A 25088-nucleotide genomic window follows, 5' to 3' on the forward strand; every position below is an offset into this window, starting at 1 on the left:
TTTGCATGTGGCCGTCCAGTTTTCCCAACACCATTGTATTGAAGAGACTGTCCTTTCCCAATTGCTTATTCTTGGCTCCTTTGTCATAAGTTAATTGACCATAGATGTATGGGTTTATTTCTGGGCTCTCTGGTCTGTTCCATTGATCTGTGTGTCTGTTCTTATGCCATCAAACCTCAAATTTCTTTTAGAAAGTCACCAACTCTGTGTTTCTCCCGCATGACTTTTCTGGACTCTGTTCCTCTCCTTATGTCCCCTACCCTGCTTCCCCTCAGGGGAAGACCTTACTTTCACAGAGAAAATTGAGGCTGTCAGTTTTGCTTTTCCTCGGTTTTATGTCACTGCAATAGTATATGGGCCTGTCCCCATCCTTACTCCCTTTCCTTCCTTCTCATGTGAAGAAGTATCCCTTGTCTTGGCCAAGGCTGACTCTCACATCCGCTGTGGTCCTTCCTCTTGGCCCCTGATTCTGTCTTTTTCGTCTGTTCCTCTTCTGTGTTTCCACTTTTCCCTTCTCGGCTGGCCTCTGTGTTTCTAGCATATAAGCAATAAAACATCACTAAGAATCTATAAAAAACAAAAACTCCTTTCTGTAACCCCATGAACCAGAGCTGTTGCTTTGGTTCATCTGCTGGTGTAAAGTCACTGAGGTCTCTGTGGAGGACAAAGGATCAGATAAGAAGGGAGTCATTCTTCATAGACTGAGAAACGTGAAACCTTAGGAATTCTTGATGATGAATTTTATTCCCTTCCAGTCTGAGAAACCTTTCTTTCTTCCTAGCAAGAGACACATGGAATAAATCACAGATGGTATGAACAATATTTGAGATAAATGTAACTGTCAGGTAGTTTCCTAGGAGTCCTGCAAGGGCACATGGTGACTGCAAACAGCTGAGTCTGTGTTTTAATTCAGTGGAATATATTCAGACTCCTTTGGGAGCGCTAATGCATCAGTAGCCAAGGGTTCAATGCTACCTTATTAGTAATAGTTTTATGTGTGTGTACATTCTCCAGCAGCTGGGCCATTTCTCCAAGATTTCTGTTTAGTACAAACACTAAGCCCAGGTCAAAAATATTCACAAAGATATTAGCAAACTACAACGGAGATTTGATTTTTCCAGGCATCCAGAACACAATTTCTAAACATGGTTGAGAAAAATTACCTTAGATGTATGGGTACATCATTGAACGGTAACCTTTCAGGTTAACTAAGAAAGCTGGAGCCCCAGAGGACTTTTCAGCAACTTTTTTTGTTGTTGTTGCCCAAAGGAACTGCAGAATAGAAATGCGGTGTAAATGTTTAGAAGGGCGTGATTTTTAAGGTTGCGAGAAATGAAGACCAGTCACCGGCAGAAAATGCTTTTATATGAATTCAAGAGGGAGATTCTAAGTAAAATTTGGACCATCTGACCTCTCAGCTTTTCTATAAATTGGATTTCGTGTGTCTACATTAAGGCTTTTATTTGTTCCTATTTAATGTATGAGTGAACAGTGAAAATAAAGAGGAAAATGAGTCAATTCTATAAGGAGGTATGCAATGGAAGCATTAATTCTTTCAATTTTTTATATAAAAATGTCTGCTCACTCTGTATGCTAAGCAGTTTAATCCTGCCAGGCAGCTAATGACTAGTTTTCTTTTTTTCCAGCTGACTCAGGTGTAGACACTTTGGCAGTGTTTATGGCCAGCAGCGGAACCACAGACATCACGAATCGGAACAGTCCAGCCACACCACCAAATACCCTTAATCTCCGTTCCTCCCACAATGAACTGTTGAATGCTGAAATAAAACACACGGAAACCAAGAACAGCACACCCCCCAAATGCAGGAAAAAATATGCACTAACTAACATCCAGGTGGCAATGGGCCTCTCCGACCCGGCTGCACAGCCTCTGCTGGGAAACGGCTCTGCCAACATCAAGCTGGTGAAAAATGGCGAGAACCAGCTCCGGAAGGCTGCAGAACAAGGGCAGCAGGACCCCAACAAAAACGTCAGCCCCACTGCAGTCATCAACATAACTTCTGAGAAGTTAGAGGGCAAAGAGCCCCACCCACGTGATTCCTCAGGCTGTGAAATTTTACCCTCCCAACCCAGGAGAACCAAGAGCTTCCTAAATTACTATGCAGACCTGGAAACCTCCACCAGAGAATTCGAGCAGAACTTAGGCAACGAGCACGGGGGTGTGGAAGAGAAGCCCCAGCCGGGCCAGGACCAGGCCTCCACCGTCATCGGGAATGGCGAAGCACTCCCACAGAAGCCAAACAAAGCCCAGTTCAGCCCCGAAGACGGTCAAGTGGCCACCGTGTCATCCAGCCCAGAGACCAAGAAGGATCATCCCAAAACGGGGGCCAAAACCGACTGCGCCCTGCACCGGATCCAGAACCTGGCACCGAGCGATGAGGAGTCCAGCTGGACGACACTGTCCCAAGACAGCGCCTCACCCAGTTCCCCGGATGAAACAGGTACCGCCGGGAAGGGTGCAGGCTGTGGTGACACTTTCTTTTGGTGTTTTCAGTTGTTGATGGAATTAATCTCTAGTCAGACCGAGAAAAGTCATTTGCGGGCGGAAAAGAACATCAGCCTCTTGGGGTAAAATTAGGCAGTTGGTGTGCAAAATATTGCTAGAGTTCTCAATGGTTTCATTTCAGTTCTTACGTAAGTTGTTTGACCTGGTAAGCATTTTTGTAAAAGAAATGGGTCCTTGGTGTTAAGCATAGTAAAACATCATCTGTTTAGAAATCATACCGCCTGTGCGTAGATGAACTATTTCTATGTGCTGTCTAGAAATGCTGGGTTTTGTTAAGCAAAATAATAAAAGAAATGCAGTTACAGGGGACAGCGTATAACCTGATTATAAAAACCAACTATTTTAAAGTTCTTGGAACTTATTTAAGCTCGAACTAATGAAAAGTTAGAAGTTTAAAAAATTTAAAAGCCTATTCATTATAGACATTTCCCTTTGACCTTTACTGGGAAACATTTTATTAGCCTTGTTCATGTGATGTTTTAAAGTAAGAAGGTGGTGGTGTTTGTTGTTGTTGTTTTTAGATATTCAGAAGTTCAGGATTTGAGCTAGTCTAATTGAGACCAGTCTCTCTTGACTTTTGTCTGTATCTGTAACATCTTAGGGTTTGTCAGAGAGTCACAATTGGGACAGAAATGAACAGGGTTCTAAAAGCCAGCTACTTTCCATCATCTTCTCATAGCTTCCCCATTACACTGATTTTAAGATTAAAACATGTGGAGCATCTGGAGGCTCTCAGTTGATTAAGCACCTGACTTTGGCTTAGGCCGTGAACTCATGGTTCATGAGTTCAAGCCCCACATCAGGCTCTCTGCTGTCAGCACGGATCCTCTGTTCCCTCTCTCTCTCTGCCCCTGCCCTGCTCGCACACTCTCTCTCAAAAATAAATAAAACATTAAAAACAACAACAACACGTGGAGCACTTTGTTGGAGCTAAATTCAATATAAATAAGCACTCACAAAGGCTTCTTTCTCTAACATAACCCTGCAGCCCGGCAACTATCCTAGTGGGTTCCAAGATTACCTTAACGTGCTGTAAATATAACAGATAGTGCCACCACGGAAGGAAATAACATTTTTGCAACCTATAAGGCACAGAAATTACAAGAACTGTAGATAAGGAAAAGAGAAGGAGACAGTGAAGACATTAACTTGTTTTAAAAAAAAGTGTTTTTGAAGTGCCCTTTAAAATTGCAGTGCTTTAAATGATGGATTTCATGAGCCTGCTATAGCTGGATATGGCAGTAGGGAGGTTGAGATGAGTCCATTTCGTCTCCTGAATGTCTGGACCTGCACATTACTGGAAGCATAATTATGTCTGGTAATGTTACTGAGTTCACAGCTATTACTTTTTACCCATTGAGAGGATTCATATCCTATCGCTGATAGACACTGTCACCTGCTAGTGTTTGAATCTACATAAAGGACTCCTTGAGTATCTCCCATCCAAACTCCACTTCCTGTTTTCAGTGGCGCCAATAAGGCCTCATGGACTTCCTCCCGCCTCGGCGGCCTTTCCTGCTGCTCTTCCAGGCACGGCACTTTCTGTTGTAGGCAAATGTTAAGTGTTAATGGTATTAAATGAACAGTAAAGTCTCCACGGTTCCTCACTCTAGACCCTTTCTCCAGCGATGGCCACCATCTTTTTGTTTTAAGTATTTCCTTTCAGAAAGCACTTTAGGCATATACCCACATTTATAATAAATTTTAAAATTTACCCATATTTTATGATAATGATATTTTTAGAGATCTTTAAAAGATATATCCTAACATACAATAGTATGCTATGATATAATATAAACTAATATAAATAATATTGTGTATGGGATTTTCTCCAAAATAATTGAGGTAGGGATAAAAAGAAGGTAGGGAAAACAGAATTGACCATAAGCTGATAAATGTTAAAGATTGGTACATAAGGGTTTATTATTCTGTTCTAATTTTGTGTCTTTAAAATTCTCATAATAAAAAGTTAAAACCAGAGAAAAATTACTTACATTAGGCAGTTTTATGAATGGTTTGCTTTTTCCTCTTAGTTATATGTTTTGTAGAGTCGTGCATGTGAGGACATACCATTTTTCTACCTCAGATTTTTAAAGTGTCGGGCATGCTATTCCACCATATTCAAGCTCCAGTGGTTTATTTAATGATTCCCTCACTGCTGAGTATTTGGATTATTTCTGTCCACAGAAATAATTTCTGTCCACTCTGCTGAGTGCTGGTGTCAGCGAGGGCCTGTGGAGCTCATGAAATCCAAGCTGAACACGCGCACTCTGTTCCATCTGCGCTGACTCTCTCCAGGAAACCTTTCTGGGGTCCCCTGCTCGCCACTCATCTGCTCAGGTCCTGGCATTACTTTCTGTTGTGTTTCTGTGTAGAGCCCATTGCAGTGCTTGGCACATAGTGTAAACTTGGTTAGAGCTTTCTGACACAGTGAGGGGATACATTCATTTTTCTCTCTTAAGGTCAGTTTTGAAGGCCTTCAAAAAAATTTTTTTTCGAGAGCGAGTGAGCGTGCGCACGTGTGCACATGTGTGAGCAAGAGAGGGGCAGAGGGAGAGGGAGAGAATCTTAAAAACAGGCTTCGTGCCCAGCCTAGAGCCCGTCTTGAGGCTCGATTCCACAACCCTGGGATCATGACCTGAGCCGAAATCAAGAGTTGGTTGCTCAACCACTGAGCCACCAGGCTTCCCAAGACCTTCAAATGTTAAAGGAAGATTGATAATATGGTGATGCCCCTTATGAGCGGCTAAGGATAGACATTTTGAATCAAATATGCTCAAAAGAATGTGTTGCGACTCTAAAGCAGCGAGATTGAGTTTTTTAAAAACATGCTGGAACCAAAAGCGTGCCGTGGTTCAACATATGGTCCCTTTGGGGTTTCTGCACGGAGTTCAGCATGGTGCATTGTCTCCAAGCATTAGTATCAATAGTTTGCGGGGATACTTTTGGAATTTCCTCATAGCCAGTTGTGAACTTCTACTGAAAAGAAACCTCTTTACTTCATGATCTGAGTTTCAGGTAGTGAGCACTACATAAATTAGTGAGTAAAATAAAATAAGCTATTTTTCAGAATTTGTATTTCTTATGATTCCATCTGTCCAGTGAAACATAGTGTTTACCGTGATCACAATCAGTTTTAAATTAAACATTGTCTGTTTCACTTACAATGGTAAATTCAGTGTTCCTTATATATGTTTCGTATAATATATACATGTTTTTGTATGTAACAAACACAAATACTATTGAAAGAAGAAATAAGAGCAAATATTTTGGAAGATACTAGTTGCCAGGTATATGTATTTGCTCATCTGCTGTGTGTTAAGTAAATACTCATCACAGTGGTGTGTGTTTTGTGACTAAATCATGACACAAGTATCTTTGGATTGTAGACTGTGCTTTGGGGAGCCTAGAAAAAGAGAACAGACTCGTTTCTACCTCTTAGGGGCATCCTTTTCCAAGTTAGACTCCTATTTATAAAGTAAAATGCACTGCCTAACCCAGAAATTGACTACTTTCTGTTTCTCTTTCTTTCTGAATTGCTCCCTCCGGCATTTTAGTAACTTTTTTTTTTTTTTTTTACTCGATCTATCATGTATACAATATGTTGCTCCTTTATTCCTCCTGTGGAGTCTGTCCTCTGAGAAAACAAGAGCCTATTAGGAAAAAGAAAAGCATCTGCGATATTACTGAGTTTCATAGGAGTTTACAAAAGTTCAAAAGCATGCCTTGACTCCCATTCTAAAAGAAAGGGTTGCATCATTTTGATACTTGAAGGTGAGAATTTGTAATCCATTAGCATTTTGCCAGAAATACATTTCCGTCCATGGTCCCCGGTAAGGTAAGTAGGATGACTCAGATAAATACAGGCTGGTCATATTGTGTGTAGTTACCTGGTGTTTTATGTTTGTTTCATGAACAGTTTTGAAATATATGACATTTTGATCCAGTTTGGTACAGGTTTCAGTAACTTGATACCAACATTTAACTTAGGTCTAATTCGGGCTTAATAAAATTGAAGATACAGAGTATGAACCTAGGTGGATCTTGTGGAATAGCCATGCCAAAAGATGGTTTGTTACTAATGTGTGCAAAGGCAGGATATACACGGAGAAAACAAACTCTAGATGGTGGGACCTTGGGCCTAATGCTTCATTAACTCCTCACTGAAAATTTCATCCCAGCTTGGTTACAGACAGGCAGTTCACATAGACTTTCATGTGTAAAGTGGGGGTGATAGCAGGGTCAGGCTTACACCAACCATGAGCATTAAGTAATAGCATTTTCAAATGACTCTTAGAACAATGTCTGGCATACTGCAAGGGTTTAATAAATATTAGTGTTTATTATTATTAGCGATTACCATTACCACTTTAGCAATGGAACATAAAAATTTGCTTCTTCCTTAATTATGAATTACCTATGTTTTGGACTCTGATTTTGCTTAGAACTTTCTGCACCCTAAGGGCGGGGATTGGTTTGTCTTCATCTTTGCATTTGTATTGTCAGTGCCCGAAATATAGCAGGTGAACTTAGTAAATCAGTAATGATTAACTGAATAAAGCCAGACACCATCCTCATATCCCGAAATGGCCCTGATTTATTCAGTAAATCATTTGGTGTTACAGCGTAATCAATGTCTGATTTTGATGTTAGGTACATATTTTATAACTTAATTGATGATGTTGCCTCGTAATAGGTGAGGCTGAAAAACCAGTTATTAGGAAAGGCACAGGGAAGTCCTCTGGGCCTACCATGTGCCCATAGAACCTTGTTCGTGGCACTTTTTCATACTCAGGCGGCTATGACGGGACTTGAATCAACGTCTTCAGACACAGCATCCAGTGTTTTTCCACTGTACCAACCACAGTCTTGGGACGTAGGTATGTGACCTCCAGAGCCTGAATATATGAGATTTAATCTTCTTAAACTGGATATGTGTGGAGTAGTCATCTTGAGAATCTGGGAAATGGAAAATTATATTTTAGAGGGTCTTTCCATTCTTACAAACGACAGAGATTTAGTTCAAATGTTGTCTCCTGTGTGAAACCTTTCAAGTCCCTCTGACTTATTGAAAGCCCTTTCTCCGTACACCGGAGACATGTTTTCAGATTTCTTTTATCATGTTTCCCTGAAGAGTTTGTAACCTTACTTGAAACTTTCCGTTTAGACATAGAGTCCTGTGAAAGCAGGAGCCAGATGTGAACCTCTTCAAAGAGAACGTAACACATAGTAAAAGGCTGCACGAATGTTATCTGTTTGCTGCGTGGATAGCTGGAGCTGGATGATAAACATGTATGCTCTCTGAGGTTTGTTTTATCAATGAGCACATCTACAGAAACAGAAAAAGTAAGCACAGCTTGTAAACCATCATTGTGAAGAGTACCCGGATAGGCTGATTCTTATTTATATTCTAAGCTCCAGGGAGGGATGGCGTACTGGGGCCAGTCACTCAGTCTACCACAAACATTGCTCATATCTGAGTCCATGGGTCTGCGAGTCAGAAAGGCCAGTGCCAAGGAAAGAGGCCACTTCGATTTCACTTGCTGTTCCACTTGGCCTGGTGCTACAAATTGATCCGTGTCGCTGGAGAGTTTGAATCCTTTGATGTCACACGTTGATTGGTTTCCAGTGAGAGGCCAGCAAAGTGGACCTCTGTTGCAAGCTGGTTAGTGGGCGAGGGGGAAAGCCGAGGCACAAACTGAATTATGTCACCATAATTGGCAGCACTTATCTCTGGCCTTAGCATAAGAGTGATAGAACTTTGGATAAGTTTATACTATGAATGCTTTCAGAAACTTCTTTTAAATTTTTTTTTTTTAACGTTTATTTATTTTTGAGACAGAGAGAGACAGAGCATGAACGGGGAGGGTCAGAGAGAGGGAGACACAGAATCTGAAACAGGCTCCAGGCTCTGAGCTGTCAACACAGAGCCCGACACGGGGCTCGAACTCACGGACCGTGAGATCATGACCTGAGCCGAAGTCGGCCGCTTAACCGACCAAGCCACCCAGGCGCCCCAGAAACTGCTTTTAGATATTCATTCTGTGTCACTTGTTTTCTGGTAATTTCAACTATAAATGATTTTTAAATTGCTTTTCAAAAGCTCCCATCCCTTGAAAATATAATTCCAGGATATAGGAGAGGCCTAGCTTTCAGCTGATTTGCCCTGCTGGATTACTTTTAATCTCTTAAATATCCTTGGGTGATTCACTAGGCTTCCCTGTCTTGTCTTCTCAGTTGAGAGTTCCATGATGTGACAGGAGGAATTCAGGAAGACAGATGTGAGATGTTTCCAGAATAGCTCGGACACACTGTGTTCTGGGGTAAATGGTGTGATTTCCAAATTAGACTTTGTACCTTGGGGTAAGATATAGAAATTTTTTTTTTTTATTTCATCCCATGAACTTAGGGAAGAAAGTGATTTTGCTCAAGTATTTTTGGAAAGTAGACAAAAAAAAAAAAAGTATTCACTTGAATATGCAAGATAGTTTTTGGTTGCTCTTTCATGATAAAGTGTTATACTTCAGGGGGTTGCCTAGGTGGCTCAGTTGGTTAAGTGCCCGACTTCAGCCCAGGTCCTGATCTCGAGATTCGTGAGTTTGAGCCCTGCGTAGGGCTCTGTGCTGACAACTCAGAGCCTGGAGCCTGTTTTGGATTCTGTGTCTCCCTCTTTCTCTGCCCGCCACCACCCCCCCCCCCACTCATGCTCTGTCTCTGTCTCTCTCTTTCTCAAAAACTAAACATTAAACAAAATTTTTAAGTATTATACTTCAGGAAACAAAAAGATAAATACAGTGAAATGAGTGGTAGCAAAAGCCTAACCGTCGCACTGAGCACAAGACAGTAGATACATTCCAAAGGACCAGGAAGGACTGTGAGAGGCCAGGGTGCTGTGGGATAGAGGGAGGGTGTTCTACCTGTCAGGAGGAGGAGGAAACTTCAGTTGATAGGGATGCCCTATCAACTGGCTCCCTCTCCAGTTGATAGGGATGTGGAAGTTCAGGTACTTAAATTTACCTGTGCTGGGGACTGAAGGGACATCAGATGGAGATCTGAGCAGGGCATTGACCCTAGAAGTGTTAAAAAGTAAAGAGTCTCTCTTTTTATTTATTTTTTCTTTTCTTTTCTTTTTAATTAATTGCTAAAGAAGTTTAACTTGTGATTTTTCCACACTTTTTTTGTTTTTTTTTTTTAGAGAGAGCGTGTATGTGTCTATGTGCAAGAGAGTAGGGGAGGGGCAGAGAGAGGGGAAGAGAGACTCTCAAGCATGGTCCATACCTGCATGTAACCTGACCTAGGGCTTGATCTTATGACCCTGAGATGATGACCTGAGCTGAAATTGAGAGTCAGATGCTTAACCCACTGAGCCACCCAGGCGCCCCTTTCCCCACTCTGCTTTGCTGTATTAGCATTTTGAAAATAAAAATTTTTTTTTCTAGTTCGGCAAGTTATTTAGCTTCTGGGGAGAGTGTAGTGTGAACAGAGTGGCTGCTTAGGAAGAGAAGGGGTGGAGTCCTCTAGCTGTCCTGTGGAAGGTGCTCCCAGAGGTGCCAGGTGATGCCCTAGTGCCCTTGATGGAGGGTATGCAGCCACTAAGATTGTGATTCAGTGGAACCATAGAGATAAAAATATTACTGGCGGCTTGAAAATTTCTGGCCAAATTTCATCATGAACTGTCTGCTCAGACTCATTATCCTCACAGAAGAACCTTACATTATATGTCATAGAGAGGCTTATGATTTTAAAAGCCAAGATGTTGCAGAAACATCCATAGTCAGTAAGCTGAACTTACCCACATCCATGGGGAACTGAAATAGATCTGTAACCTTACCTTGATTTTCACTGAGCGGTATTATCTATGTAAGTTAACAACAGCTTAAGGGCTTGTGAATTTGCTCATCATGGTTTTGTTCATTAGTTCATCCATTTTTTCTTTATTTTGTTACTTCACGTATACGTACATATACCGATCATTTTTTGAAAATATTTATTTATTTTTGAGAGGCCTGGGAGGGGTGCGGTAGGAGGGGGGGTGGATAGAGGATCTAAAGCAGGCTCCACACTGACAGCAGAGAGCCCAATGAGGCTCAAACTCGAGAACAGTGAGATCGTGACCTGAGCTGAAGTCAGATGCTCAACCGACTCAGCCACCCAGGTGCCCCACAGTTTTTAGCAACCTCTTCTGTGTTCTGTGATAGGTGCCTGAGACCTCGAAATAAGTTAGAACCAGTCTGTGAGTGCAAATAGCTCCCATACAGTTTCTCATCCCCATGGTCGCAGCCCTCACCATATGAAGAGTGCCTTTTACATGTGTCTGTTTGTTCTTTGTTTCATCTTGTACATGTCAGTACCTCAGCAAGCGTAAGGAGATACAGCCTATCCCAGATCAGGCCCTGCCCAGATCCTAGGCAGCCTAAATTTACAAGCAAAAAAGAAAAGATGTTTAGATGTTTTATTAGTTTCTTAGGGCTGGGGTAACAAATTAACAAATTGCCACATACTTGGTGGCTTAAAACAACAGAAATTTATTCTCATGGTTTTAAAAGTCCAGAATCAAAGTGTCAGCAGGTCAGGCTGCTTTTGAGGGCTCCTTCTGAAGGTCCTTTCTTGCCTCTCCCAAGCTTCCCACGGTTCCTGGCAGAGCTTGGAATTCTTTGGCTTATAGCTGTGGTACTGCAGTCTGTGCCTACGTCTTCCCATGGCCGCCTTCTTAGGACACCAGTCATTGGGTTTAGGGCCCTCCCTAATCCAGTATGACCTTACCTTAGGCTGATTATATCTGCAAAGGTTATTTTCAAATAAGGTCACATGCTGAGGTTCTCAGAGGGTATGGATTGGGGCGGAGGAGGAGGGGGGAACTACTCAACACCAGTACAGATATCTTCACAGGTAATTTTTTAATACATGCAGCACAGAGGAGATGTGAGGATATTTGCAGGAATTATCATGTTCAGATTTTTCAAGAAGGAGATCCTACGTTTGCAGGTATTGTGAGAACTGATAAGTGGGATCAAACTATGCTGCCAGGGGGACCTCAAGATGGTTTGGGGTTCCTTCATCCAAATTCTTTACTGTAGAGATAAGGAAACCTATGTGTGGAACTGACCCTGGGGAATCTGAAATCATAAAACCAACTGAGACAGGGAATAAGTGTGGAAAGGACAGGAAAACACGACAAAGACATAGTTCAGCTTCAAATTTAGCAATGTGGCTGAGCTCTGAGGGTAGGACAGTTCAGGGAATGTGGCATATGGAGATGGAATTATTCCTTTGGATCAAAGCCTAAGAACAGACAGGGATATTGGTAATAGCCATGTTTTTCTTACCTGTGTTTGAGAGACATTGCTCACCAAACACACAGGATCTTCGTGGGAGCTATGCAGAATATAATAGAAAAAGATACGACTTTAAGACAATGCAAAGGTAATAGGATGCCATGAAATCTTCAGAGGTCACAGATGGGCAGTGCTGGAGAATGTACAGACAACCCTCAGACAGGTTTTGTCCTGTAAACAATGTTTTAGAAAACTTTGAATTAGAAGGCAGTGCCTAGAAATTGGGAGCTTTCATTACTTAAAAACATGGGTTTCTCATTTTTCTTATAAATGCAGGAATCTCACAACACGGGGCTCAAATGCCCAAGAGGCAACACTCAGTGGCAGCCGTTGAGATGGGTCCTGTCCTTCCTAGCTTGAGGCACTGGACTTGGGGACCCCGGCTGTATGTGTCAGTGGACTCAGCTGCCACATACACATGAAACTATTAAGGTAGAATTAACTAGCGGAATGTTGGTCTTGCCAGGTAAGGCTGCATGCTGGTGCCATAGAAGCAACGTCCTGGGATCATAGTCATTCTGGTGTCAGTACCATGCCTTCTGCTAGAATTACAAAGTGTGACATGAACTGTTAAGCAAAACATGCTTGAAATTTCCAAAGACGTCTTTAGATGACTTCTCAGTGTTCTCCATCTGTTAATCTGGTTAGAGGAGGGGAAACATTAGCTTTTCAAAAGCTAGGATGTGGGTGGTTCATAAATTTTGTGCCTCACGTCTGACCCAGTTAATGTACGCAGTTTGCTCTCGTAAATGTGAAGGTAGTTAATGATTACCCTTATAATTTATATACTGTATTTCCCTATTATTAAAACCCTTAGATGCAAAACAGTGAAATAAGATCTTCATATTCAAACACTGCACTGGAAAAGTCAAGTCACTTGACTATTAGAAAATCGTATGTGGTCAGCAGTCCACACGGAATGGTCAGAAAGCAAGAGAACGGGGTGACCCCCCACTCCGAAGCATTTCTCTTGGTACCTAAGAGGGGAGGTGATATTTGTTGTTTGAGCTTTCATGTTTTCTTTTTGTTTAACTTTCCATAGATTTTCTCTTGAATATGATTGAATTTAATCGTGGAAAGCATTCTTGCTTAGTATCGTTAGGGACATTGTTAGTTGATTGTTCTCCCTCAGTGTTATTTGAAGAAGTCTTCACGTTGAACTGAATTGGTACATCTGAAATATGATAAGGGTGGATCTCCATCCTGTAAATGGCTTGTTTGTTGCCAAGACACTTTTTCTCATACAAATGATAGTGTATGGTGAAGGTTATATAAGGTCTACAAGATGGCTGGCTCATGAAAGCATATTTAATCCCTAATAGGCATGTAGAGTAGTATTAATAGAACCACAGAACCTTTTCTTGGAATGTTCTAAAGAAAATGTGGTCATAGCTCCACGTGGAGTTGTCAGAAAGTGAGAGAGTGGAGATGACCCCAACTCCAAATCGTTGGGTAGGGACTGATGGGAGGTGTAGCAAGGGAAGTTCAGGGGCTGGACATGGGAAGAGACCTGATGATGGAAGTCTCCGGGAGCACTTCTCAGACATGGACAGACTCTCCAGTTCTTACTTTGCTCTTCTGTATTTGTTCCAAGTGTGTGTCCTTTGGGGAGACCTCTGACCAACATTTCCTTTGATCCCTTGCTCACCGTGGACAAGGGAGACATTCCATGACCTCCTGCCCTTCATTTCTTTACCCAGAACAAGCATCAGCTTCTTTCAGGATTTCCAGGTGGCTGTCACCTTTTTAGTTCATGTCTTATCCCTCTGTCCCCTGATGACTTTTCTTCTGTGTGTTACAGAGCAACAGCCCTGAGTCAGAGAAGGGACTCCATATATAATATATCAGAGAGAAGCATTTTCACCTCAGGTCTATTATATCTTCAACGGAGTTAAGGATTATTGGATTTGTAAAATCTAGGTGGTTGATTTTTAGGATACCCTTAGTCAGGTTGATAGGTTCCCTTACTCCACTTAACATACTTTCAGTCCAGTGAATGCCTACTGAGTTCCTAGACGTGCAAGGAACTGAGCTATTGCTCTGGGTGAATCCCAGACTGAGACATAATCTTTCCCTCAGAGAACTCATAGCCTGCTTCCTCAAGATTCTTTTAAATCTCTTCATCCATATCCTGGCATTCATCACTTCCTGGGTGTTAGAGGAATATATCCTAGCTCATCCCACTTAATCACTTACTTAACCTCTGAGCCGCAGCTTTCTTATCCCTAAAGTGGGAATAATAATAGTAGAACCTATCTCATTAGATTGTTACATAAAGCCCTTGGCACAAGCCAGGCCCACAGAAAGCGTGTTTTGAAATGTTAGCTATCATCATCATTATCTTATCTTTGCTGTGAGGTGGGAAGCTTCTTCAGGATATAGTCTATTTTACTTTTGTTGTTCTGTTAATTCCCTGAGTTCGTACAACAGGTGTGCGTGTTTCAGTGAATGACTGTTATAAAAAGTAAATTGTATTTTTTCAAATTTTTATTTAAATCCTGGTTAGTTAACGTATAGTATAATATTAATTCCAAGTATATAACACAATGATTCAACACTTCCATCCAGCACCTGGTGCTCATCACAACAAGTGCACTCCTTACTAGCAGTATAACAAATTTAAGGTGATGATTTACTTCCAGGAAATTCACAATAATTAGGGTGATGCATAAATCCTCTGCTTTGCTTTGCTTTTGTTTTTTGTTTTTTGTTTTTTTAAATCCTCGGCTTTTCAAATGTGAGTATGTAGGAAGATCTCCTGGGGATCTTGTTGAAATGCAGATTCTAATTCAGTAGGTCTGGGCTGGCGCCTGAGATTCTGCATGTTTTAAAGAAAATTTTTAATTGTGGATATTCTACATTTGTAACGAGCTCTTTCAAGTGATATTGCTAGTGCTTGACCACAGTTTGAGAGGTAACACTGGACTCCAGGCTGCAGAAGGAAGGGGATACCAGGTAGAGTTTTGCCAAGTATGGAGAACAGAACAGATAAGGGTCGTGAAGTTCCAGATAAGGCGTTTCTGCATGGAGAGAAAAGGACAGAAGTGAAAGATAAATGGGGTTCAGGGAGGAAAAGAAGTGGTGGACAAGTGGTGGACACAGTAAAAAAAAAAAAAAAAAAAAAAAAAAAAGAACCTGGAAGAAAACAGAAGAGATTACTCTAAGGCAGTGTCCTCAAATTTTTTTGGTCTCAAAGACCCCTTTTACATTTCGAGAAATTATTGAGAGCCCCAAAGATCTTTTTTCTCATGTAGATTATATCTCTCAATACTTATTGTATTAAAGATTTTAATGGAGATTATGTTTTAAAAGTTATTCATTTAAAAACGAATAGCAAAGTCATTATTAACAAAATAGAATACGTTTTGTGAAACCAACCAGTTTTTTCAAAGCCAACAGCAATTTAGTGAGAAGAGTGATATTGTTTTCTTTATTTGAAAATCTTCTGTATGGCTTAATTGAAGGCAGCTGGATTCTCTTATCTGCTTCTACCTTTCCTGTGTCTCCATAAATTGTTTTGGCTGAAGTAGATGAAGAAAATCCTGCCAGTCTCATACACATATGTAGCTGGAAAAGAGAGTAATGTTAAAAAATATTAAAAATTAAAAAATAGCTATTAAAAAATAGCTTTTTCAGGCAATCGCAGGTATTCTTTTTTGATGTTATACCCAAACTCGATGATCGGTAGTTTCTTTTTTTTTTTTTAATTTTTTTTTCAACGTTTTATTTATTTTTGAGACAGAGAGAGACAGAGCATGAACGGGGGAGGGGCAGAGAGAGAGGGAGACACAGAATCGGAAACAGGCTCCAGGCTCTGAGCCATCAGCCCAGAGCCCAACGCGGGGCTCGAACTCCCGGACCGCGAGATCGTGACCTGGCTGAAGTCGGACGCCTAACCGACTGCGCCACCCAGGCGCCCCGATAATCGGTAGTTTCTTAAAGGTTGATTACACTGTGGAATCTGAAACCACAATAGTAAACTTTTTTGTACTGTTACATTAAAATCCATTGTTATGTCATGCATTTTGAATGGATATTTTTCCCACACATAATTTTGTAACATCACGGATTAGTGATTTGGAAAATACTGGTTCAATGAGTTGTGTAGATCTTGCAAATGTTGACACATTTCATTATACGGTAGGAAAACATTATGTTCGTTAATCTCACTCCCTATCTCATCAGAGAAGTCAGTAATTATTGGGAAGCTGTCAAGCTTTCAGTGGCAGATACAAGTTTTCCAAAATTCTAATTTTTGCTTGAAAGCTCACATTTTATCATTGGCACAAAACTGTCAGTTGTTTTCCTTGAAGTGACAGGCTCACCTCATTCATTTCTGAGAAAATGTCTGCCTGATACCCAAATTTGAATAACCACGGTTTGTGTGTCAGTCGTTCTTTCGAGAAGAAAGTATATTCCACATGCTTTTTCCTTCAAACAGCGGTCATGCCTCCATCTACAGAAGAAGTGCCTTATGCACACTTACATTGAAAAGATACACTCAAGGATTGAGGCTTAATGAAATTAATAATTTTTACTGCTTCAACAAGGAATTCTTAGGTGAAATTAGCATCGTCTTCAGTGGGATAGTATAGTACAGTATAGTATATATATACTATACTATATACAGTATAGTATATATATACTATACTATATACGGTATAGTATATATATATACTGTATACAGTATAGTATAGTTACAGTAATTACTAGTACAATTTGTGCCAAACAGTACCATTTTCTTGCTTCATGCTGAAAAGACAGCAGTTTTAGCCATTATTTTTTGTGCCCTATCAGTTAAATGTCAACACAGTGGAAAAGGCTATAAATAACATCTTAGAATTATGAAAGTGATTTCTTTCTTTCTTTCTTTCTTTCTTTCTTTCTTTCTTTCTTTCTTTCTTTCTTTCTTTCTTTCTTTCTTTCTTTCTTTCTTTCTTTCTTTAATGTTTATTTACTTTTGAGAGACAGAGACAGGGCGTGAGAGGGCAGAGAGAGAGGTAGACACAGAATCCGAAGCAGGCTCCAGGCTCTGAGCTGTCAGCACAGAGCCCGACGTGGGGCTCGAACTCATGAGCTGTGAGATCATGACCTGAGCTGAATTTTGCCACCCAGGCACCCTGCACGTGGAATATTGTATTGTATTGTATTGTATTGTATTGTATTGTATTGTATTTATTTATTTAAATTTTTCAATGTTTATTTCTGAGATAGAGAGACAGAGCATAAGTGGGGGAGGGGCAGAAAGAGAGGGAGACACAGAATCCAAAGCAGGCTCCAGGCTCTGAGCTGTCAGCACAGAGCCCGACGAGGGGCTCAAACCCATAGACCGTGAGATCATGACCTGAGCTGAAGTCGGACACTTAACCTTAACCGACTGAGCCACCCAGGTGCCCCAGAATTAGGAAAGTAATTTCGACCTCAGAGCCCCACCCCCCTGAAACTCTCTAGGAATTTGCTCTCAGTGTGGGGATCAGTGCTTCCAGCAATTTGGTTGGAGAGGAGTCTATGAAGGGTAATTATGGGAGAGGTCAGATAGATCGATGAAGACCAGATTGGAGAATGCTAATGCTCAGTTGTGAACGTACTTTTGTTGGTGAAGAATGGTTCGGTGGTTATGAGAAAGGAGTCTCATTTGTAAGGTGGAGTTTGAAGAAAGTCTCCCTGACATTGGTGCCTAACATAGGTTGCAGGGGCAAAGGAGGCAGGCAGTTTTGAGAATCTGCCAGCAAAATCCGTTTGAGATGATGAAGATCAGAGGAGACTGGTAGCTCTAAAAATATAAGTGGAGGAAAGGCATGTCTAGGATTTGGCATTTGGTTGGATACGCGTGGTAAGGGAGAGAGTAGAATCAAAGATGTGAGCGTTTCAGTTTGAAGACTTAAGAAAATGCGGGTTTTCAGAAATAATGAAGTTAGGAGCAGGAACTAGGTTTTGAAGGAGGAGGATGTTTTTGATTTTGGATGTGTGAGTTTGAGATAACGTGCAAAGAGCCAGGGGGTGATGTCCTGAAGCAAAAGTGTGGCTCTCCTCCAACACCAAATTCTTCTATAGTGTCTGGGACTTTTATATGAGCTTTTGATGTGTTGTGGTTCTAACCATATGTCACTTTAGATGGGTGATGGGGTCAGGATGGAGTGGGGACATGGGTGGCCTAACCCGGTTGGGTGGTATTAGAGGGTTGCCTAAAAACACCAGTGACACAGTTACGATGGTTGGAACCAGTCTGCTCTTTCGTCACGTTTTAAATCTGACACGTGCATTCCATTTCTCTAAAGTTTATTTATCTGTAGTAAAGAGAAAGGGCCACATTTAGAAAGACACGCGTACTCTTCTACTCACAAGCTGACATGGACATGGGCTTTTCACTTACCTCTGCCAAATAAGACACCCAACAGACTTTACCTGGGGCACGCATGACCTGGGCCTAGGACCTACCTGCCAGACTGCAAACCAGACTTTAAAAGCAGATCCTGCTTCTTAGGGATGAGCTCATTAATCAAGTTCACGAGACTAAAATACTATAGACAAAGTATCAGTTGATTAACTTGTGATGAGAATGATCACTCTCCCAGGTAACGGATTTGTTGACATGACACAGCCAGTGCACAGTCTCAGTGCTAGCGTATTATTTCTCAACCAGAAGTCATTATCACATGGCCTGATTTATCCTAACTTTCATGACTAGGCATTCCCTCCTTCTAGAGAGACAGGAAACCCAGGCATATGCAGAAGGTTGCTTGGGGAACATGGTTCTACCAAAGCGGAGGTTAGGGAAATCAAATGTTTAAACAGCCTGATGCATCCTGTACTTCCCCTGGGGATGATGCTATCAGGGACCTAGAATCCTTGAGGGGTGCATTGGCCAAGAGTACCTCTTCTTTGGAATTTGAATCTGTGATCTGCTTTTTCTAAGCTACCTAGTTTTCCGATTGGCACACTCTTTGTTGCGGTACAGTAATATTTTCTGCTGAGTTAAAGATCAGTCATTGCTACCACCCTGATCTGTTGTTTACCTATTCAGAACACTTCTGACACTAAATGTATGGGTTTACACACCAAACAGTTCTCCAGTTCTCTGCAGACACCAGCTGGACATCAGTCCTGATCCTAACTACCCAGAGTTAGCACATACCCCAGAGGTTAAGGGCTCTGTCCCATAAGACGGCCCCCTACTTCAGATGCCAATCACAAGTAGTGGGTCAACAGGTTACCCACAGTTCTGTCCAACTTGACTACAAATCAGTTTTCAGTACCCTCTCCTCCAAATGATAGTTCACTATCATGATTCATAGAACTCGGGGGAACACTTTACATTTACTGGCTTATTATAAATTATAAAGGATACAAATGGACAGCCAGATGAAGAGGTATGTAGGGTAAGACCTGAAAGAGTCCTGAGTGCAGGAGTTTCTATCCCCATGTAGTTGACCCATGGATTTATTCACCAACCCAGAAACTCTCCAGACCCTTTTGTTTAGGGTTTTTATGGCAGTTCCAATCCATGGGCATGATTGATGAAATCACCGGCCATTGGTGATTGGCTCACCAATCTGTCACGTATCTCACCATTAGTGACCATTGGCTGTAACTCAGTTTACAGCCCCTCTCCCCTCCCTGAAGGATGAGACTGAGAGTTTCAACCCTCCGGTGTCCTTCTCTGGCAACCGGCCCTCATGCTGAAGTTATCTAGAGTCCCATCTAAAATCATCTGATTATTATAAACTCAGCTGTGGTAGATGGGGGTTTATTATGAATAACAAAAGATGCTCTCTGACCTACATCACTCAGGGAAATATAAGCGTGTTAGGAGCTCTTCAGGAACCAGAATGAGACCAAATATATATTTCTTACTATATCACAGAATGATAGTCATGCTATGTTTGGGAGCCATCGTACCTCCTTCTTACCCTGTTTCTTGGCTTTCATCCATTGGCCGATCCAATTGTTGTATAACTCCAAGAACAGTCTTAAGTGCCTTCGTTTTGAAGTCTTGGAAGAAATCTCATTGCAGCTATTAAGTTGCTGTTTTCCTTAGGTCTGGCCCACAGTCTACCTGCATCAGAATCTCCTAGACATGCCTTACGATGCAGATGCCTGGGCCTCCTCTGAGACTTACAGAGTCAGACCCAGTGGGTGAGTCTCATGGGCCTGCATGTTAACTAGCTCTTGAGAGGGTTCCTTTACACACCAGTTTGAGAAGCGGCTCCAGTTGTGACATAGGGTCTCCTTTAGTCGGGGCTTTCAGCAACGTGTAAAGTGCTGTGTCCTTGCTAAAGTCCATATTGATCTGGGCCACATGTAACAGGATTCATAATCCTGATGAAAATGGGTAAAACATTCCTTTTCTATAAAAAATAGAACAAAACACATTGCCTTGTTTTGGTTTTAGCAGGGGCAAGAAGAGTTCTAAAGATCCTACCAGTGACAGTGCAGAGCTCTTAAATCAGAACCCATTCTTACTCCACCTGTCTGTCTCTCTCTCTACACACACACACACCCCAGAAACTCATATTAAAAATAGTGGAGTAAAAACTGTCAATTAAGGCTAAAGCTTCTAAAGAGAAGAGCATCTTTTGCCAAGACATTCTGCAGTTAATGCTCACAACTTTTTGAGAATGAAAACTAATAACCTCATCCGACTGGTAGTTCACTTTAACAGCCATTGAGTCATTTTCTGCTGTAAATTAAACAACATTTTGGATGTCTCCCGGGCAGTACTCTTGGATGCCTCATAAATGTGTAGCGAGGAAGAGAATAAACTGAGACTTGGAAAATGTGTCGGAGGAGGTGTGGGATGGCGATGTGGAGACACAGGGACTCCCTGCAAGTCAGCCTGTTCATGAGGCTGGCAAGTCCAAGTATCCGGAGCAGAGCCAACCTCCTGGTTTCCAGACCAGGGGAGGGGACGGCAGTGCCCTTGGGATCCACCCTCTCTTCTCCACCCTTTCAGTTAAGGCTGATCTGACCAACAACCCAAACTCTACAGGGATGGAGGGAAAGCAGGATAGCCTTCCATTTGCATGGTCTCTGCTCTATTGTGTCCTTATCTACACGTTCTAGTCTATTCTGCTTATCTGACGGTATTTGGTGTACACAATCGTAGTCCCTCTTTTACTTTTTCTGTGCCCTTCCTTTAGTGGGAGAGTTAATTTCCTACGTGGAAATATTTGTAAAATCAAATTTCTGCGGCGCCCTTACTGCACGCCCCGCCGTATTGCGTGTTCCACACGTTTTCCTTCATTTAATCCTCACAACCGCCCCATGAGGCAGGTACTACCATTAACCCCATTCTACAGAGGGGAAACGCAGGATGTTAAGTGGTTTGGCCCAATTACACATTTAGTACTGTCAGAGCGGGGATTTTAAACATTTAATCTTTACGCGGCATCAAAGCTTATGCCACAGATCCCATTTTAGGGTCACGAGCCAGAGAAAAGACGTCTAGCGCTTTAATTTCTGGAGCCTATAGCAATTAAGAACTCTTCTTGTAGTTCCAGACCATTCTGAACATTCTCACAGATGATTCTTAAGAGATGCCTCAGCTTGGGGCACCTGGGGGGTTCAGTCAGTTAAGCGTCCAGCTCCTGATTTCGGCTCAGGTCACGATCTCACGGTTCGTGGGTTCAAGCCCTGAATCGGGCTCTGTGCTAATGATGTGGAGCCTGCTGGAGATTCTCTCTGTCCCTCTCTCTCTGCTCCTTCCCTGCTCATGCTGTCTCCTCTCTCTCTCAAAGTGGATAAATAAGCTTTAAAAAAAAAATTATAAAAAAAAAGATGGCTCAGCTCGCCTTCTGTGAAGGTAAAATGAATAGTATGCTCAGACACCTTCGGTGTTCTGCAGATTGTGAAAGAAACCTAGAAAACTGGGGGATAAGCTGAATCAGGGAAGGACGATTTTCAAAACTGTAAATTGGAAACCGTGTCAAGTTGGGAAGACAGGGTTAAAAAGTGGAACCTGTGTGTACTTTTTGCCTCTTCTGCTCTTTTGCCAAAAGCAAACAATATCACCTCACTTCCAGCTCAGGACCAAGAAGCAGGTGGAAGTTGTTCTAGTTAGAACTCCATCTGTATTTTTTGCTGTGTTCCTTGCATATGTTTTTAAAATATAAACAGAATCACTTAGTATTTACCATAATTTCATCTAAAGCATTTTGTACGTTATATTCTTAGTCAAGGGTAGGATAGATTACATCAGGAGGGGTGTGAAGGCTTCAAAATGCATGGCATTCTTCAGGGGACTCTTTTTTTTATCAATACTGGGGAGCAAAAGGAGAAATTTAAAAACCGAAACCCAGTCTGAAATGACCAGAAGTCTGTGTAGTCAAGTGGACTAAACCTCCCACCCACCCCTCACTGTTTTCAGGGTTCTCTTGCTTCTCTTTGCCTCCACCTGCCCCCACGGAACATATAAACCCAATTTAAACCTTCGGGAGCTGAATCCCAGAGTCTTTGCTTTTCTTGGCAGAAGTGGAAGAGAAGGTGCCATACACAGTTTGGAGTAGCATGGTGAAACACAGTTTTAAAACGATGGATATAGTTTGGGAGGAAATAAATCACTGTTTAATCTGTATTACTTTGCCCATATGGGTGCACTTGGACCCACCACGAACTTGCTGCATGATGGCAAAGCGTCCCTCCCCCCCCCCGTCCCCACCCCCCACCCCGGGAGCTTGCCATATTTCTGTCAAGAGCCTTCTGGAAGTCTGAAAGCTTTGCAGTGGTAGGCTAATGAAATGCTGAGCCATTTGCAGAGTTCTTTTCTTTCTTTTGGATAAAAAGTGGTTATGGCACAAGTGCTTTCATGAGAAATGATCAGCCTTGAAATTTTGCCTTGCTTTTGGCTCTTTTGTAGGAAAGCACACTTTTTCTCAGGTTGGACACCTGATACAGCTGGAGCGTCGCCATGATGTTGAGCAAGAAACTAGGCATAGCCTGTCAATTTTAGGTTAAACATTATTTTATGAAACAGTTTTACATGAAAAAGTATTTTATGAAACAATTTTAGGTTAAGTATTATTTTATGAAACCAGATAAATACATGTGTATTTACTGGATCATGGTGACAAAATTGTATTTCTTAGATGCATGGCATTCCAGTGACACAGTGGAAAAAGAGTAGAGTCAGGTATACCTAGGTTTCAAATCCCAGATATGCTCCATTGCTCTGTGCCCTTGGCAAGTTACTAAGTAGCTCTAAGTCTCAGTTTCTTCATGTATAAAATGGGCTTCGGTCACCTTCCTCATAAAATTTCTGTGATGATTGAAAGAGCTAATAATATATGAAAGTACACGTGCTGAGATATGTGCAAAGTGTGTATGTATGTATGTATGTATGTAAAGTATATTCCTGGCACGTGGCAGGAATCCATACTCTTTCTTTCTCTACTTTCATTTTGTCTCGTCTGCTAAAAAATCCAGCGATTGGTGGTTCCTCTGATTTGGTGTTAACATTGGTCTTATTTTACAGCCAGCGAGATAGAACTTGCATTAAAGTTGATTTTATGGATCCAGCCTGCTCTGCCAAATGAATGTCTTTCGTTGGGAAAGTTGCCTGTGTGTTGTAAGTCCTCCTTCTCCCGCTCACCCTCCCCTGGCCCAGGCCATAAACTTTTCTCTCGGGTCCACCTTCTAAGGCTGGTCTTAGGAGCCACATCTCTGCCTAGGGAATCTGGCATTTCGTGAACTCTTCCTTGTTCCTTCTGGTATTCGAGGATACACCCAGATCCTGTGTGTATTTCCTTATAAATCATCCACATTTGCAACACACTAATATATTCTGTGCATAGATGCAACATACAAAAGGAGAAATAAATGGATAAACTAACAGTAAAAATAGAAGTAGGAAATATGCTTTCTTCATATCCCAGTGGACCATATTGTACTACTCCCATTTTTTTTTAATTGTGGTAAAACACACATAACGCAAAACTTACCATCTTAGCCATTTTCGAGTGTGCTGTTCAGTTATATTAAGTGCATGCATATTGTTGAGTGACTGTCACTACCACCCATTCTTAAAACTCTTTTCATGCTGCCAAACTGAAACTCTAAACCCATTAAACAGTAACTCCCCACTCTCCCTTTCCCACCTCTGCCCCCACCCCCGCCCCTGGCAACCACCATTCTACCTTTTGTCTCTGATTTTGACTACTCTGGGTACCTGCTATAAGTGGAATCATATGTCTTTTTGTGACCGGCTTTTTTCACTTAGCATAATGTCAGGTTTCAGATGGCATGCGTCGGAATTTCCTTCCTCTTTAAGTCTGAATAATATCCCACTGTGTGTATATGTCACGTTTTGCCGATCCGTATATCTGCTGATGGACACTTGGGTGGCTTCCACGTTACTACTCCTACTTTTGGGACTACTGGTGTAGCAGGTGGGCCCAAGAACTATGGCACATGAGCATATGATTGGTCATAAGAAAAAAAGCAGCATTGTCCTTGACTAAGAATTCAACGCTGTGGTTCTCACTCTGGCTGTTTGTTATAATCTTTTGGAGAGCTTTAAAAAATTATATTCATTGCAGTATTCCCACCATAGACTCTGATTTGACTGGTCTGTGTAAGAATAGTACTTATTTATCGCTCTGGTATCGTTTTTTAAAGCTCTTCAGATCGTTCCTTTGTGCAGCCAAGATCGAGAACCACTGATTACCCTTTCAGAAATTCACTCTCTTGGGGCACCTGGGTGGCTCAGCCAGTAAAGCCTCTGGCTCTTGATTTCAGCACAGATCATGATTTCACAGTCATGAGATCGAGCCCTGCGTTGGGCTCCATGCTGAACATGGAGCCTGTTTAAGATTCTCTCTCTCTCTCTCTCTCTCTCTCTCTCTCTCTCTCTCTCTCTCTCTCTCTGTTCCCCCCACCCCCGTTCACTCTCTTCATTTGCAAAACATCACTGACAATACTTACTTCGTGGGAATGATAATTGTCATCCTTTATTGAATGCCTGCTGTGTGTTAGGCTCTGTATAAGCATGAGGGAATTTAGTCTTTACCACGGTCCTACAAGGTAGATGCTGCATTTTCTTTCTTTCTTTTTTTAAAGAGATAAGTTTGCTGAGACTCCGAGCTATAAGGATCATGGCTCAAGTTACATGACTAAGCAGCCCAAAGGATCAGGAGTCACCCAAGGTCTGTCTCATTTCAGAGTCCATGTCCTTTTTTTCTTCCTCCCCTCTCCTCTCCTCTCTTTCCTCTCTCCCTCCCTCCCTCCCTCCC

The 25088-nt window shown here is 41.8% G+C and overlaps 1 protein-coding gene across 13 annotated transcripts in view; it reads left to right on the plus strand.

Annotated features, from left to right (window-relative positions):
* APBB2 (amyloid beta precursor protein binding family B member 2) overlaps nucleotides 1-25088 on the plus strand; it is a 388287-nt gene that overhangs the window by 190271 nt on the left and 172928 nt on the right. For all 13 annotated transcript variants that reach the window (XM_023253177.2, XM_023253183.2, XM_045056437.1 and 10 more), the window contains one exon: nucleotides 1647-2462. In XM_023253177.2, coding sequence (XP_023108945.1) covers nucleotides 1647-2462 — 816 coding nt within the window. The remainder of the gene's footprint in view (nucleotides 1-1646; nucleotides 2463-25088) is intronic.

This window comes from Felis catus, chromosome B1 (genome assembly GCF_018350175.1).
Source record: "Felis catus isolate Fca126 chromosome B1, F.catus_Fca126_mat1.0, whole genome shotgun sequence".
Classification (NCBI taxonomy): Eukaryota; Metazoa; Chordata; class Mammalia; order Carnivora; family Felidae; genus Felis; species Felis catus.